Source organism: Panthera pardus, unplaced genomic scaffold, assembly GCF_024362965.1.
Source record: "Panthera pardus isolate Hobbes unplaced genomic scaffold, ASM2436296v1 HiC_scaffold_12, whole genome shotgun sequence".
NCBI classification, from domain to species: Eukaryota; Metazoa; Chordata; class Mammalia; order Carnivora; family Felidae; genus Panthera; species Panthera pardus.
Window position 1 is genome coordinate 108216610 of NW_026526677.1, and position 17915 is coordinate 108234524.

General features: G+C 37.9%; 1 protein-coding gene across 1 annotated transcript in view; it reads right to left on the reverse strand.

Moving 5' to 3' along the window:
- ATM (ATM serine/threonine kinase) overlaps nucleotides 1-17915 on the reverse strand; it is a 131709-nt gene that overhangs the window by 69922 nt on the left and 43872 nt on the right. The window contains 11 exon segments of the mRNA XM_019469253.2: nucleotides 196-395; nucleotides 847-973; nucleotides 1846-1961; nucleotides 4828-5074; nucleotides 6564-6733; nucleotides 7623-7796; nucleotides 14713-14833; nucleotides 15559-15689; nucleotides 15818-15893; nucleotides 16562-16717; nucleotides 16814-16896. Of these exon segments, the coding sequence (XP_019324798.2) occupies nucleotides 196-395; nucleotides 847-973; nucleotides 1846-1961; nucleotides 4828-5074; nucleotides 6564-6733; nucleotides 7623-7796; nucleotides 14713-14833; nucleotides 15559-15689; nucleotides 15818-15893; nucleotides 16562-16717; nucleotides 16814-16896 (1601 nt within the window).

A 17915-nucleotide genomic window follows, 5' to 3' on the forward strand; every position in this document is an offset into this window, starting at 1 on the left:
ATGTTGAAGACCCTTAATACTAATATTTTTTGAGATGAAGAAATAGTAATGTAATTTTTAAAAAATATTAAGTAGCTATATATTAGAAAGCAAAATAAAGAAAACAATACTGTGGCTTCTACATCTTAAAACTATGTAAATTTTCAACTAACAGGGTAGAAAAAACTTACATATTGCTCTAAATATATTTCTTACCTTTTGTTGATATAATGAATCAAAGTGTAAATAACGTCTCGAAGAACAAAGGCCCATGCTCCTCCTAAGGTACTTTTTATGTCTTTCAGTAATAAACTAACAAATAGGTGATATATTTTCAGAATTCTGTGCTTTTTATAAACATTATTTGTCTCAGCGGCTTGTTCACATATGGCTAGAAGAATTTTCTGATAGGAATCCTAGAAAATAAAGAGACATTTCATAAAAACTTATGTAATCATTTATACTCAGCTATAACAAATGTATTTTATATTCAAAATAACAAATTACAGAATTTTGTGTTGGTTTGATATCAAAGGCAAATATTACATTAAGAAAATTAATATCATGAACTTAAAAAACTATTGTCAATTTATCTAGCTTTCAGACAGCAAAAAATAATTTAAAAAATATCTACACTCTGAGCTAACATATGACTAAACTATCATGAAATTCAGGCTTCATCAATGAATACTGACAGGTAAGATACCAAGATATAAACTTGTTGAGGAGTGTTTTACTTTTTAATTAATTCAGATGAATTTTCCATTTGTTCATCTTTTTTTCTCTTTAAGATGCACTTACACAGATTTTTGAGCTGAAAAAGAAGGAATTCTCTCTTCAGTTATTTTAATAGAAATGTGTACTCACAGGGCTTTTGGAAAGAATTTCTAAGATGCTTTTAAGCTTGGTTTTATGGCAATTACTGATATAGGCAAACGTTGCTTTGATCACGTGTGATGGGAAATGAGGTGGGTTAGGAGCAGGGTCCAAATCCCTAAGAGTCAGAAGAAAACACACAGTCATCATTTTCAGAACAAAATTAAGACAATAATAATCCCACATTCTACAACTACTCTTCCATTGAAAAACTTGGCTTTTAAATAAAATCACAAATGACTTATGACGGTCTACATGTTAGCAGTCAGCATATCTAAATACCTGTGCCCTCCATGACTGAATCAATTTTAAATGATTTGCTGACGAAATCTTTTATGAAGTTAATGGCAATCCCACAAATGAGCCTTGGTATCACTTCACATTTGAATTAAAGTTCTAAGCTAGTACTGTAAAAGCACTAATACCTTAAGACTGGGAAATCAAACACTATTTACATCAAATGAAATTATACAGTAAAAGTATTCGGGTGGATATTATTACTTTTTTGCACAGCTGGCATGGTAGGGAACTCAAAAATACGTAAAGGGTGCTTTCAAGAAGCTTACAATCAAGCTGGGAAAGTAACATATACAGCCAAGTGCGTCTCACATCCAAGTTAAGCTGTCATAGGTAAGATTCTGAGAGCTAAGGAGCATCAAGAAAAGGTGATCTAGACATGCAAGCCACAGGTAAGAAACCCATGGATGTGTCCATGAAATTTCAAAAAACAGAATGAAAGATTGAGAAGGAAAAGGTCAACGGATTTGCAAACCAGGTGATCCACCTGAAAGAGCGAGCAATCATGGTGGGGAGACTCCAGTAGAGGCAAGGAGGTGGTACTTCAAGTCAAAGGCAGTTACTTTTAAAGAAACAATTTAAAAGCATAGCTGTGCCTAAAAACTGAAACAGACATTTGAAGGTGTCAAGCAATAAGCTTCCCAAGGAAATTCTGAGATTGCAGTTAATCCGCTAAGTTTAAAATACCCGTACCCTGAAAAGTCACCAAGGTCAGTGCTTTGGCTGCCACCAGAAGTTGCTGGTTCGTGTAACGTCATCAGTAACTCCACAACAATCTCTGGTAAATTACTGAGGAATAAGTGATCAATCTGTAAGGATACAAAATTAAAATAATGTTTAAGTTCTTATGTCTGTGAGCTTTAACACGGCTCAAGGGGCTAATGTTACGGCATCATTTCCAAAATGAGTCAGTGACCGTAAAAGGAAATAGATGATGAAAGACCTAAGATCTGCCAAGACATACGGCTAACTCCACTTTTTTCTGCTATGCAACCGACCTGTAGCCTGGGGGAGAGTAAGGAAATCTAACCAAACAAGACTCCCTTAATCTGACTCTAGTTTCATTTTAAAGAATCATTTTAACTAAGGCTTCAGCTGTAGCACTGAATTCCTCAACCTAGTAATTTTCCTGCCAACCAAATTCCCCACTGATCTACACGGCTTCTCAGTCTGCATTTTACTCTTGACTCACTTGGGAGATCTCTCTCACTTAACAATACTTGTAAGAATTCCCAGTGACTGGCAATAAGCATTTCTCTGTTCCCTGCAGAACTGTCCCCCAGATTTCTACTTGGCTGATGTGCCAAATTCTGAGCCTAGCTGGCCCCCACATCCCCTGTCATCATCAGTCAACCAAAATCCTCCCAGACAGGAGCAGGTTCTCCATCGATCCACCTCCTGTTACGGCGGCCTCCCAGAGAGAGGCACACATTCTCTAATTATACAGAATGGGCCTACTGCGTTACATATACCCCAGCCAAGGGAAGGACGGTCATGAAGTTGTGAAGGAGGACTCATTAGCTCTCCAAGTTAGGAATTACCAGGGCACCAAACTTAAAGGCAAATAAACGGCTGATTTACTTGGTGTGCAAGGAGGTTTGAAAACACACTTCCTCATAACAGAAGCATTTTAAAATGTGACAAAAAGGAAGCCAAACGTAAAGGTGCTAGCCTTTCCCTCAGGCTTACACATCCGTCATTCAGGTCACCACTTCCAAGGTTTCAACCCTCTTAAAACACCAGCTCATTTCAAAGTATATCTGGGACAAGGAAGGACAAATTGGCCCCATCTGATTAATAACAAAGGAAAAACTCATGAATTCCCTTACACAAAAAATGACCAGCGGCTTCACTAGTTTCCTATTATTCTGTAATAAGCCCGATCTGTACTGTTTAGCTGAGGGACATACCGTTCAGATGTCTAGGTACAGCTAAACAATGTTGCAACTGTTAATATTTTTGGCTTTCCACAAGTGACAGTTTTAAGAGGCTTAGAGACTAATAATAATAGCTGCACCAACCCTTACTCACTGAAAAAAGAATCAACAAGATGGATTCAGAGAAAGTGTGTATTAGAGAATCAAAGAAAAACTTAACTTGTGACAACTTAATGCTAACTGGAATTGAAACTAATAAAAACTTATGTCTTTAACCAAGAAGATAAGAAATTATCATTTAAGTTTGCCTCTCTTCATTCTCAAGACTGATGTTTCAATCAGGCCTCAGTGTAATTGTGTTCTCCTCCTAGACTTACTCTGACTCTGAAAATTGCTGTCTTTTGGTTTGAATAATTTTAAGAAGTAGTAAGATTAGGTCTGCTTAGAAGTCTAAGCAGGAAGACGGGCTGGGAGGGGATAAAAGCAGCGTCTTTCATAAATCCCATAACGTCTGGAGCTGTAACATCCAGTTCCAAGTAACTTTTGAGAAGGGAGCTCCTCGTTTGCCTCCAGACTGACTGAGAAGCAGCTCTGACTGGCAGTGGTCCCTCTAAGCAGCTGGGAAATTCGTTCCGTTTGCTGGCTCCATATAGGTCAGGGGCAAACAAAACAAGTCTTTTGAAGTTTATCTAACTGTAATTTTAACATTAGCCAACTTTGCTTAGTCATCCCTTACTTACAAAACAAAACAAAAAAGTTGAGAGTTACCAATCCTCTTTGACCTTAAACAAAGTTTATATATGTGTTTTTAATGTAATCTCCCTCAAATTATTTTGGATGTATGTAAGTTATATTAAAAACAGAAGCTGTTAGATCCTTTTTTACCTGACTCCATCTTTTCTCAAATTATGAGTATTCACTACATACAAAGTAGCAGGGGTACAAAGCAGAAAAAAAAAAAACAGCAGAAAATCTGTCCGAGTACTCACAGCAGAGAAGATAAACCATATTCTTAAGTAACTTATATTACACGTTAAAAGGTGGTAAGTGTCATGGAAAAAAGAAAGAGCAGAGCATGGGAGTCTGGGATCATACTTCTCCCCGAACAGTAAAGAGCTCAATGGGACTGAAGAGAAAGTGAGGAACACTTTGTATACACTGTCCAGTAGTGCATGGATTGAACACCCAGCTTGCATTCACGTATTACTGCCAATAAAAATAAATTTTAAAAATGAAAAAGCAATAAATTTCAAAGTTTTTAAAAATTTTTCTGGTTAAAAACATTTCATTTATAAAAGCTACTCAAAAGAAGAGACCACTGTAATAACAACAACAATAAAAAAATTCACGGATTGCCTACACCAGACAGTGATGACTACATATTAAATTTTACTACATAAATGATGACTGGTCTTAAAACTTTAAAGTCACATGTCAGGGGGCACCTGGGTAGCTCAGTTAGGTGTCCGACTTCGGCTCAGGTCACAACCTCACAGTTTGTGGGTTCAAGCCCCAAGTCAGGCTCTGTGCCGACAGCTCGGAGCCTGGAGCCTGCTTCGGATTCTGTGTCTCCCTCCCTCTCTCTGCCCCTCCCCCACTCGCAGAGCGTTCTGTCTCTGTCTCTCAAAAATGCATAAACATTAAAAAGAAAATCTTTAAGTTACATCTCAGACCAATTAGGGGCTCAAGAGGGGTGTCTGTCTGGCTCAGTTGGTAGAGCATGAGACCCCTGATCTCAGGATTGTGAGTTCGAGCCCCACATTTGGCCTAGAGCTAGTAGGTAAAAGTGAAGTCATACCTGTTTTCCTAGAAAGTTTTCATCTTTGAGTGTGTCGTAGACTTTGGTAGCAGTCTCTCTCTGCTGTGCTGTCTCACTTTCTCCTGTACCCTCATAGGCAAAGTAAGGAAGAATATTTACAAGAATCTTCGGAAAACAGTGTGTTAGAAGAGTTTTCCAATCCTCTTGAATCTGATTAGCAATGGACTTCACCTCATCAAAACGACTTCTAATCACCAGATGTGGGATCAAAACCTTGTAACAAGATCTAAAAATGTAAAAATTTCAAGTACATGTTATATATAACTTCTCAAAGTCAAATTTTACAATACAGCCCTTAAAATAATGAAACGAGCATTAGAACATCACTTTGTCTAGATCACTAAACATTCTTACTCTAATTTTATAAATGCAGAGATGAAGTTAAATAAATTTTAAATAATCACATAAGAAAACAGAGATCTTAGAATACACCAACCTAATTCTATGATCAAAAAAAGTGGGAAATGAATTTCTCTCTTCTACATAATCAATTTATGCAAAATTATTTCATTTATGTAGAATGAAATGTGAAAGAAATGTATGAATTCAAACTATTTTTCTAAAGTTTACTTGTTTATTTTGAGAGAGAGAGAGCACATGCACAAGCAGGGGAGGGGTCAGAGAGAGAGAAGAGAGAGAATCTGAAGCAGGCTTCACACTGTCAGCACAAAGCCTGATGTGGGACTAGATTTCACCTATGGTGAGATCATGACCTGAGCTGAAATCAAGAGCTGGACGCTTAACCAACTGAGCCACCCAGGTGCCCGGTGAATTCAAACTATGAATGTAAATACTGTTATAGCCAAAATGAAACAACAAGGATCACTGAATAACGCACTGCTTTCCCATCATCCTGAGACCAAAACATTATTCTCTAGATGATTCTTCAGTTGTTCCAAATCTATTTTCAAAATTTTCTTCTCAAGAGTTAGGATTTAGCAAAATAAGTATTTTTACGTTACACTTTAAATCTAATAAAAATAATGACAAAATGGTCCATAGCCAAGGAACAGAAAGGAAGAACAATGCAGAAATAACAGCCACTGGTAATTTCTCTTTGGTTTGTCATAGGGAAGAATACCAAACATTAAAGCTAAAAGAGGGGCGCCTGGATGGCTTAGTTGGTTAAGCGTCCAACTTCAGCACAAGTCATGATCTCACGGTCCGTGAGTTCGAACCCCATGTCGGGCTCTGTGCTGACAGCTCAGAGCCTGGAGCCTGCTTTGGATTGTGTCTCCTTCTCTCTCTGCCCCTCCCTCACTCGTGCTCTGTCTCTCTCTGTCTCTCAAATATAAATAAATGTAAAAATAAAAAAAATTCAAAAAAAAATTTAAAGCTGAAAGAGTCCTTAGAGACCGATGTTACTTTCTTACTGTACAGATTGAAAAACCAAAGCCGAGCAGGTATTTTCATGGCTTGCCTGAAGTTACACAGCTAGTTACTGGCACAGCTAGGACCGGACCCTAAACCCAGTGATTCCCTTCAGTACACTCTAATTAAAACAAGCAGCCCTGTCTCTCCTACTATACAGCCCCCAAGCTCCGGATGTGTGTGTGTGTGTGTGTGTGTGTGTGCGTGTGTGTGTGTGTGTGTGTGTGCACACGTACATGTGTATGTGCATGTGTGTATGTGCGTGTGTCAGGTGGGGGTGGGGGGCTCCCAAACATTACCCTCTAATTTTAAAATGAACATATTTCTTGTGTGTGTACACCTACCTATAGAAATCCTCAACATTTGTGTAGTTTAATAAAATAAAAGGAAAAGAACATAAGCTGTGTTCAGTATCTTGAAGATTCAGCCATTCCAAAACCAGATAATCCAAATGAGAAGCCATGAAGTCTTCTAAATGTCTGTACCCAAAGGTTTCAGAAACTTTCTCTAAAACCTGCACAAATCAGAAAGAAGTCAATGCTTTAAGAAACCAATGAAATAATATATCTAGATCTAAATCCTTCATTATTTACAGCATAACTTTGACACGTTCATTCAACTATTCTATACCTTGGCTTCCTCATCTATGAGATGGAGATAATAAAAGTACTTATACTTCAGAGACGCTAAACAAGAAAAATGTATTTAATATAATTAGCACAGAGCCTGGCACATAGCGACCACTCAGTAAATGTTAAAAGGTTAACTGGTCTAAGATTGATTACCCACAGGCTGGCCTACTTTAAGGGTCCATGGAGACCATGCTGGTAGAATCCTGAATGGTCTGTCAGGCCACTGGTCTATCACTGGTTCATCACATGAACATCTATGATGGAAAGGCGTGGAACTTTCCAAACCATGGAGGTGAGGTGGTGGAACGGGGCAGAGGCAAACATTCAACAACAATGTGCTGATGTGATTGCACAAATGGACTCTAGTGTTCCTTTCCCAGTCCTGCAACTTTAAAAGTGTCACAGCTCTATGATTTGACTTCTAGCCCTGCTAGATCCCAAGGTCGTGACCCAGAACTCCCAGGCAAAACACTTGCTACTGCTCTTTTCTCTATGGGTCTCCCTCAATAAAAGCAATTCCAGAGGGCCTGGTCTGCCTGATGAAAGGTCACTGATCCCTATCAGTTCAATGAACACCCCGTGACACGCTGGAGGTAAAAAATAAATGATACCACATACAAATAAACATACGCTGAAGAGTTACTACTTTCCAATATTCCAGATCTAAAAAATAAAACGGTCTCCAAGAGCCACTTTAAAATAAGTTTACACTTTTTAAATTATTTACAAGTTACCCAAGGAAGATAATAAAAAGTATTCATCCACATGTACCTTTTTAATGAGGTGAGGTTCTAATCCACTCTCTTTCACAGCCTTGCACAGGGCAAACAAAGCCTGTTTCTCACAGACGGGGCTGCAGCATAAAATCACAGCCATCGTCATCAGCAGGACAGATTTTCTGTTATAAACCTCATCTACGAGTTCAGTGTTCTCAGCTCTGTGGGCCTGCGATGGAATTTTAAAAACAATGATGTTGGGGCGCCTGGGTGGCGCAGTCGGTTAAGCGTCCGACTTCAGCCAGGTCACGATCTCGCGGTCCGTGAGTTCGAGCCCCGCGTCAGGCTCTGGGCTGATGGCTCGGAGCCTGGAGCCTGTTTCCGATTCTGTGTCTCCCTCTCTCTCTGCCCCTCCCCCGTTCATGCTCTGTCTCTCTCTGTCCCAAAAATAAATTAAAAACGTTGAAAAAAAAATTTAAAAAAAACAAAACAAAAAAAAAAAAAACAATGATGTCATATGAGTACACAAACATTACAAATAAACCAATCAGGCTAAAATCAATGTTCACCATTATAACGTCTAAGCAGCCAGTGAGCAATTTTATTTTTTTATTTTTATTTTTTTTAATTTTTTTTTTTAACATTTATTTATTTTTGAGACAGAGGACAGAGCACGAACAGGGGAGGGTCAGAGAGAGGGAGACACAGAATCTGAAACAGGCTCCAGACTCTGAGCTGTCAGCATAGAGCCCGACGTGGGGCTCAAACTCATGGACCGCGAAATCATGACCTGAGCCGAAGTCGGCCGCTTAACTGACTGAGCCACCCAGGCCCCCACCAGTGAGCAATTTTAAACCCTAGAGTGATGGAGCCAAGAGCAGAGATATGAGAAAATATCAAAGTTTCTACAGTGCAAAAACTGTTTCTGATAATATCTTAGGGAAAGAATTCACAAACATTTCAGTGAGGTATAAAGCAATTTAAAGAAAAACAAGAAAGAAATTGCAACAAGGGCAACCTGATGGTCACCAGAGAGGCAGGTGGGGGGGTAAACAGGTGATGGGGATGAAGGGTGCTCTTGTGATGAGCACAGGTGATGTAAGGAAATGCTGAAGCACCACATTGTACACCTGAAGGTAGTATAAACACTGTAGGCTAACTGACGAGAATTAAAACAAAAACTTAAATTAAAAAAAAAAAAAATCCAAGTAGGGGAGAATAACTAAAAGCTCCTTTTCAATTACAAAGTATACATCCTGGGATGTTTTTATTATCATAATTTCATAGACAGCACTTTATACTGCAAAACATACAGTCACGTGTACTGTCAAAAGTAAAAATGGGGGCGCCCGAGTAGCTCAGTTGGTTAAGCGTCCAACTCTTGATTTTAGCTCAGGTCATGATCTCGCAGTCGTGATCTCAAGCCCCACGACAGGCTCTGTACTGGGCAGGGAGCCTGCTTGAGATACTCTCTCTCTCCCTCTGCCCCGTCCCACTTGCATGCGTGCATGGGCATGTGTGCTCTTTCTCTCAAAAAAAAAAAAAAAGGTAAAAATAAAATCATGCAACTAGACAGAATGACACATGCTTCTAGTTTAATGACCCATCATTATAATATCCCAACAGATGTGAACATTTTTTGACTAGCTGTAATTGATAAAAGCTTCTCGGGCACCTGGCTGGTTCAGTAGGTGGAGCATGAGATTCTTCATCTCAGACTTGTGAGTTTGAGCCCCACAATCGGTGAAGAGATTACTTAAAAATAAAATCATGAATGGGGCGCCTGGGTGGCTCAGCTGGTTAAGTGTCTGACTTTGGCTCAGGTCATGATCTCGTGGTTTGCGACTTCAAGCCCTGGGTCAGCTCTGTGCTGACAGCTCAGAGCCTAGAGCCTGCTTCAGATTCTGTGTCTCCCTCTCTGTCTGTCCCTCCCCCACTCACACTCTATTTCTTTCTCTCTGTCAAAAATAAATAAACATTTAAAAAAATTAAAAAATAAAATCTTAAAAAAAAAGTTTCTCTTCACATTTAGAAAACTCTCCTACCCACTGATCCTACTTCTGGTTTTTTGGAACAAGGAAAAGGAAGAGCCTTTACTAAATGGCCATCATTGACATGTTTGAAAATAGCTATGAGGTTCCCACTAAGTCAGCTCCTTCACCAACTCCTTAGGAGAGACAGGATCTACAGACTCTAACATCCTAGTTAAAAATCTACTTCTACTCAGAACCAAACCCAAAATACAAGCTGCCTTCTATAATGTATAGATGAGTCCAGATTCTTTTTATCAGCTTGTGTGTGACAGTAAGCTTCTATTAATGACATCTAAGGCAGAATTTGTTTCTTTTGATAACTATTGCAATGGGATTCATACAGTGCTCTCAAGAGTAAAACCTGTTAGGACTTGTTACAAATGAATTTCTATCAAGTCAGTATTTTCCCTTTTTGCTTAAGACAGGCTAATTTAAAAATGTACCATATGGGGCGCCTGGGTGGCTCAGTCGGTTAAGCGTCCGACTTCGGCTCAGGTCGTGATCTCGCGGTCCGTGAGTTCAAGCCCCGCGTCAGCCTCTGTGCTGACTGCTCAGAGCCTGGAGCCTGTTTCGGATTCTGTGTCTCCCTCTCTCTCTGACCCTCCCCCATTCATGCTCTGTCTCTCTCTGTCTCAAAAATAAATAAACGTCAAAAAAAAAATTTTTTTTAAATGTACCATATACATCTCTATTAAATCTTATATTATTCACATTCATTTTTCCAATCTATTGAAACTTTTTTTGAAATTCACATTCTTTCACCCAACTGTCCAAAAACTGTCCTTTTGTGTTATCACTGACTAGACAGTATTTGATTAACCACCTCATATACTTTTCACAAACATATCAAGGCATAAATAAGTGAATAAATTCTAACACTCAGATAATTTTGCCATTTAAGAAAAATATTATTCTACAAAGAAATATAAGAATCATAAGGCTCCCTAAAGAACACCAATATAAGTTGATCTCCCCTATCAGAACAGGGTTTTCAATCCATTTCTTCCTACCATCACCTTTCTCCAAATTGGTTTTTAACCAGATCTTACAAGAAATATTTTAAGAAGACAGAAATCACATCAAGCAACTTTTCCAAACACAATGGTATAAATCAATTTAAAAATCCTGACAAAACCACAAATGCACGCAGTCTAAACAACATGCTACTGAACACCCAATGGGTAAATGAAGAAATCAAAGAGGAAATAAAAATATACATGGAAACAAATGAAAATGAAAACACAATGATCCAAAATCTTTGGGATGTAGCAAAAGCAGTTCTAAGAGGGAAGTTTATAGCAATACCTCAAGAAACAACAAAACTCTCAAGAAAACAACCTAACTTTACACCTAACAGAACTAGAAAAAGAAAAAGCAAAGGCCAAAGCTGGTGGAAGGAAGGAAATAAAGATTAGAAAGGAAATAAAGAAAAGAGACAACAACAACAAAAACAGAAAAGATCAAGGAAGCCAAGGGCTGGTTCTTTGAAAAGATCAACAAAATTGATAAACCTTTGACCAGAGTCATCAAGAAAAAAAAGAGGACTCAAATAAAATCGGAATGAAAGAGGAGAAATAGCAACTGATACCACAAAAATACAAAGAATAAGAGAATACTATGAAACATTATACGCCAACAAACTGGACAATCAAGAACAGATGGGTAAATTTCTAGACACATAAAGTTCCAAAACTAAATCAGGAAGAAACAGAAAACTTGAATAGATTACTAGTAAAGAAATTGAATTGGTAATCAAAAATCTCCCAACAAACACATCCAAAACCAGATGGCTTCACAGGTGAATTCTACCAGACATTTAAAGAAGAGATATTATTTATTCTTCTCAAACTACTCCAAAAATGAGAAGAGAAAGGAAAACTTCCAAATTTGTTCCAGAAGGCCCTGATACCAAAACCAGGCAGAAAGACAAAAAAGAGAACTAGGGGCCAATATCCCTGATGAATGCAGATGCAAAAATCCCCAACAAAATAATACCAAACTAAATTCAACAATACATCAAAAAGACCATTTGCTGCAGTCAAGGGTATTTATTTCAGGGATGCAAGGATGGTTCGATATTCACAAGTCAATCAATGTGATACATCATATTAACAAGAGGAAAAATAAAAACCATATGATCCCCTCAACAGATAAAAAAAAATTTAAGAAAATACAACATCTTTCATGATAAACACTCTCCGAACAAAGAGGGTTTAGGGGAAACAAAGCTCAACATGATAAAAGCCATATGTGAAAAACCCGCAGCTAACATTATACTCAATGGTGAAAAACTAAAAGCATTTACTCTAAGAGCAGGCACAAATAAAAGGTGTCCACTCTCACCATTTTTATTCAACACAATACTGGAAGCCCTAACTACAGCAACCAAACATGAAATAAAAGGCATCTAAATTGGTAAGGAAGAAGTGAAACTGCCACTATTTGCAGATGAAATGATACTACACATAGAAAAACCTACGGAGTGCCTGGGTGGCTCAGTCAGTTAAGCGTCTGACTCTTGATCTCAGCTCGGGTCATGATCTTGTGGTTTGTGGGTTCAAGCCCCACATCGGGCTCTGCGCTGACAGTGCAGATCCTGCTTGGGGTTCTGTCTCTCCTTCCCTCTGCCCCTCCCCTGCTTGTGTTCTTTCAAAATAAATAAACTAAAAAAAAAAAAAAGAAAACCCTAAAGACTCCATCAAAAAACCATTAGAACTCATAAATGAATTCAGTATGCTGTTGCAGGATACAAAATTAATACACAGAAATCTGTCGCAGTTTTTTATACACTAGTAACGAAGTAGCAGAAAGAGAAACTAAGAAAACAATGCCATTTACAATTATACCAAAAAGAATAAAATACCTAGGAGTATATTTAACCAAGGAGGTAAAAGACCCATACTCTGAAAAAATAAGATGTTAATGAAAGAAACTGAAAATGACACAGAAAAATGGAAATATATGTCATGGTCTCATATTGGAAGAATTAATATTATCAAAATGTCCATACTACGCAAAACAATCTACAGATTCAATGCAATCCCTATCAAAATACCAACAGTATTTTTCACAGAACTGGAACAAATAATCTTATAAAGCTTGTATGGGACCAGAAAAGACTCTGAATACCCAAAACAGTCTTGAAAAAGAACAAAACCAGAGGTATCACAATCACAGTAATCAAAGCAGTATGGTACCGGCACAAAAAAAGATACACAATCAATGTAACAGAAGAGAGAGGCTAGAAATAAACCTACACTTACATGGTGAGTCTATGACATAGGAGGCAAGAATATACAATGCGAAATAAACAGTATCTTCAATAAAATGGTGCTGGGAAAACTGGACAGCTACATGGCCAAGAATAAAACTGGGCCACTAACTCCATACACAAAAATAAACTCAAAATGGATGAAAAGTCTAAATGTGAGACCTGAAACCACAAAATTCCTAAAAGAAAACATAGGCAGTATTCTCTTGGACACTGACCTTAGCAACAGTTTTCTGTATATCAATTCAGGCAAAGAAAACTAAAGCAAAAATAAACTATTGGGAGAACACCAAAATAAATGTTTTGCCCACCAAAGGGAAACCATCAACAAAACGGAAAGGAAAGAGATATTTGTAAGTGATATATCTGATAAGGAATTAACATCCAAAATATATAAAGAACTTCTACAATTTAACACCTAAAGAAAAATTTGATTAAAAGATGAGCAGAGTACCTAAACAGACATTTTTCCAAAGAAGACATCGAGATGGCCAACAGACACATGAAAAGATGCTCGACATCATTCATGATCACGGAAATACAAACCAAAACCACAATGAGCTATTACCTCACACCTGTCAGAATGGTTGCTATCAAGAAAATCAAAAATAACAAGTGTTAGTGAGGATGTGGAGAAAAGGAACCCTGTGCACTGTTGGTGGGAATATAAAATGGTGAAGCCAATGTGGAAAACAGTATAAGGTTCTTTAAAAAATTAAAAATAGGAATCCCTTATGATCCAATAATTTCACTACTGGGTACTCACTCAAAGAAACAAAAACACTAATTCAAAAGATATATGCACCCCTATGCATTATTCACAATATCCAAGTGAGGGAAGTAACCCAAGTGTCCACTGACAAATGAATGGATCAAGAATATATGGAGGATGAGTGGGCAGGTGGGTGCAACAGAATATGACTCAGCCACAAAAAAGAATGAGATCTTGACTTCTGCAACAATGTGGATGGACGCAGACGGTATTATGCTAAGTGAAATAAATCAAAGAAACACAAACACCATAGGATTTCACTTCAAGTGAACAAAAAAAAAATCAGACTTTTAAATACAGAGAAGTGGTGATTATCAGAGGGGAGGTGGGTGGAGGAATGGGTGAAAGAGAGAATGGAGATTAAGAGGTACAAACTTCCATCTATAAAATAAGTCACAGGGATGACAAATACAGCATAGGGAATATACTCAATAATAATGTAACAATGCTGCATGGTGACTACGTTTATAGTATGGTGACTACGTCTATCGTAAGCACTGGGTAATGTACAGAATTGTGAAATTATCATGTTATACACGTGAAACTAATATAACATTGTACCTTAACGATACTTCAACTTAAAAAAATTTTTTTTTTAAAGTTTATTTTTATTTATTTTGAGAGAGACAGACACAGCGTGAGTGGGGGAGGTGCAGAAAGAGAGAGAGACAGAGACAGAGAGAAAGAGAGAGGGTATCCTAAGCAGGCTCCACACTGCGCAGAGCCTGACGCGGGACTCAAATTCACGAACCGTGAGATCACGACCTGAGCCGAAACCAAGAGTCAGACACTTAACTGAGCCAACCAGGCACCCCTCAATTAAAATTTTAATGAAAAAGGAAGCCATTTACACTCAATAAATTTTGTTCTTCCCACAAAAATAGTACATCTAAGTTGAATCAAAAGAAATTGCCATTATTGGACCAAGTCTAACCTATAACAAGATAATTTCAATTAACTCATACAGTTGTTTTAGTAAACCAGCGGATGTCGTCTTAGACCACGCTTGGTAAAGTAGTATATACCATATTTATAAGAAGTGTATGATACTAGCAAGTATTAAAATTACTACTTCTCTCATTCCTTCCTGAGCTTTCGAGTATGCATTTTCAAAAGCTGTTTGCTGAAGCTTCAAAGGAAGTGCTTTCAATAATGTGGAAGAACCTCCGTGCTTCATATCCTGGAATAATCTTAAAAAAAAAAAAAAAAAGTAAAAAGTGAAATAATTTACCTTAAATACAACTTTCCAAAGTATATTATCAGACACAAATAAATCACTATGTGACACACACTAACATACTGGGTCTTGTTTCAAAAAACTAATGAAACCTGAGCCCATTTAAGCAGCTTATATTTTAGGTAGATGTGTTAGAACGTAACATTTCAAGCGTTCAAGAATGCTGAACAACCTGACAAAAACACGCAGTCCTAAAAAATTACAGTTTCTCCTTTAAGTACTCAAACATAAAACAGGTCTACACGATAGAATCACTCCAGTGACTCTGTGACTGCATGTTCACCAGAATAAATATAATCGTAATTAGCACAAAACGAAATGTCCCAATCTTCATTTTATAAACTCATATAAAAGTCACAGTGACATCCAAACATTCAATACCTTCTGGAAGTGGTTAAGACACACATCTTATTCAACTCAACCACTTACTAGCTGTATGGCACGGAGCAAGTTACTTTCTCTCACTGAGCCACACTTTTTACTCACAAAATGGAGAAAATAATAGTATCTAAGTGATAAAAGTGTCAGAATTAAGAGAAAACATAAATGCCAGGCCTACAGTATATGCCCAGTAAGTGCTACCTACTTTCAATATCACAACTAGTGACCCACAACTGTGCCAGACGAGACACGCTATCTGCAGCATTCTAGACACGTCATGAATATAGGACCTATTACCTATTGATGGACTCTGCGGCCAACATGCTAACTTGATGATGATTATCAGCAAGAAAATGTGGAAAGACTTCGTTCACAGGAAACTCTTTGCCCATCACATTAAGAATAGCCCATTTTGAATAAGGATCAGCCTATGGGAAAAGAACTAAGGTTAAATATGAAATACTAAGACAAAAATTATCCATCAACAAACAGAAACAAAGGCTACTTTAAAAATTTCAATAGAGACCTTATTAATAATTGATGTGGAATAACTCACCTCGAGCAAAGTTTTAAGGCATTTTACTAGTGCCATTCTTACAGAGAATGTGCATTTCCCCTCCTTTGCCAAGTGCCTGAAATAAAGTAAGTGTTTCAAAGTCAAATAATTATTCCACTAAAAGCTCAGTCAAAATATATCATTGAGTGTCATACTTATTCTAGGTTTCTTCCAAAATTTCTTTTCATACTAAATTTAATTCTCATTCTGTAATCCTCATAGGCCAATATTCTCAGCTTCCAAAAAACTCCAAATAAAAAAAGTTAGTTTGAAAAGGAGTTCATTTTAATGTACCTTATTTGTTTTCTATGATCATGCCTCATCTGGGGGCTATCATACTTCAGCGAACCATGTTATTTATAACCTTGCTTTAAAAGGAAAACATTTGTAAAACTTGTTTTTATATCAAAGATTTCAAAACCACATTCTACACTGATTCAGAAATCCTTACAAATCAAGTGGGAGGAGGGCTCTAAAGATGTGCTCCTCTGTAAATATGGTAAAACTTGCCTCGTGTCACGTCACGCTGTGACTACATGCATACACTGGGGACAAGGCCAATGTGTTCACTGTTCTTCAAGCAATCAAGGAAGGAAACAGAAACTACATTCTGCTATTGTTAAAAGATGTATATACTCACATTCAAGGATTCGAACAAATCACTAATGCAGAAAGACAAAGTTAACAATTGCATCCAGAGTAGTAAAAGAAAGTTAAGAACGCCACAAAATACTCTGCACCTACCAGAACGCTCCAATCACTGTTAGAAACTGCCCTTGGGCATCCCTTGTGTTTTCAGCATCCATACTGCCTTGACACAGGTTCATCACTATATGAACGACGTGGTTTAAAACTGTCTTGCAAACATCCTGGTCACGGCGATACAAAGAACACACGTTGCTGTAGTGGAAAAAATTTAACTTTATAAGTACAGCACAACACACCAGTTAGTTTATAAATTTAAAGTGAACATAACACATGGTTTTAATTTCTTACGATAGTGGCTTTAGGAGTTCAACAACCTCTTCCATCGGCAAAGGATGTTCTTCTCCAGGAAGCTCCTTTAAAAGCACTAGATACTAAGACAGTTGAGGGGGTTAAATCATTTTTTTTCTATAGGTCATTTGCTTAAATAAGTATACACACGTAACCATAAATTCACACATTAATGCATGCACACATGTGCACACACACATACACACACAAGACCAGTGAATCTGTAAAAGAGGCAGTATAGTAACAAAAAGGGTCTGAAGTCAAACAGAGCTGGACTCAAATCCCAGCACTACAACCTATTACTTGCATGGTTAAAAAACGTGCCTTGTCATCGGAGCCTTGTACTCTCACCTGTAAAATGCAGACAGGGCACTTACATGGCCAGGTTACTGAGGATTAAAGGAAATGAATGTAAATGTCTAGCATGTATTGTAGGAATTCAGTAAATAGATAGTTGTAATCACTGTTGGGGTTAAAAGCCTGCGCAAGAATCTGGGGCGCCTGGGTGGCGCAGTCGGTTAAGCGTCCGACTTCAGCCAGGTCACGATCTTGCGGTCCGTGAGTTCGAGCCCCGCGTCAGGCTCTGGGCTGACGGCTCGGAGCCTGGAGCCTGTTTCCGATTCTGTGTCTCCCTCTCTCTCTGCCCCTCCCCCGTTCATGCTCTGTCTCTCTCTGTCCCAGAAATAAATAAATAAATAAATAAATAAATAAATAAATAAATAAATAAATAAATAAAATAAATAAAAGCCTGCGCAAGAATCTGAAATGATTATTATGTTCCTACCCTCCAAAAATAATGCTTCGGGATAAGACTTCAATGGTTCAAAACTGTTCTATGGAATTTTGGACAGCAGACATAGTGGTGGGCAGGGAAAAGGCAAATACACTGGCTTCTCTTCCTAAAGGCAACCTTGTAGGGTTCTCTATGGTACTGGGGATACCAAGGGCCACTCAGCAACTACCAGGTATAATAATGGCAGTTGTAACTAGGCAGCTGGTTTCCGAGAGCCGCCAAACAATTTTCTAGCTATAGTAAGAAATTCAAAGATACTTTTTCCTATCATCCATATGTAGAAAAATGTTTCTTCCTCCTTCTCAGATA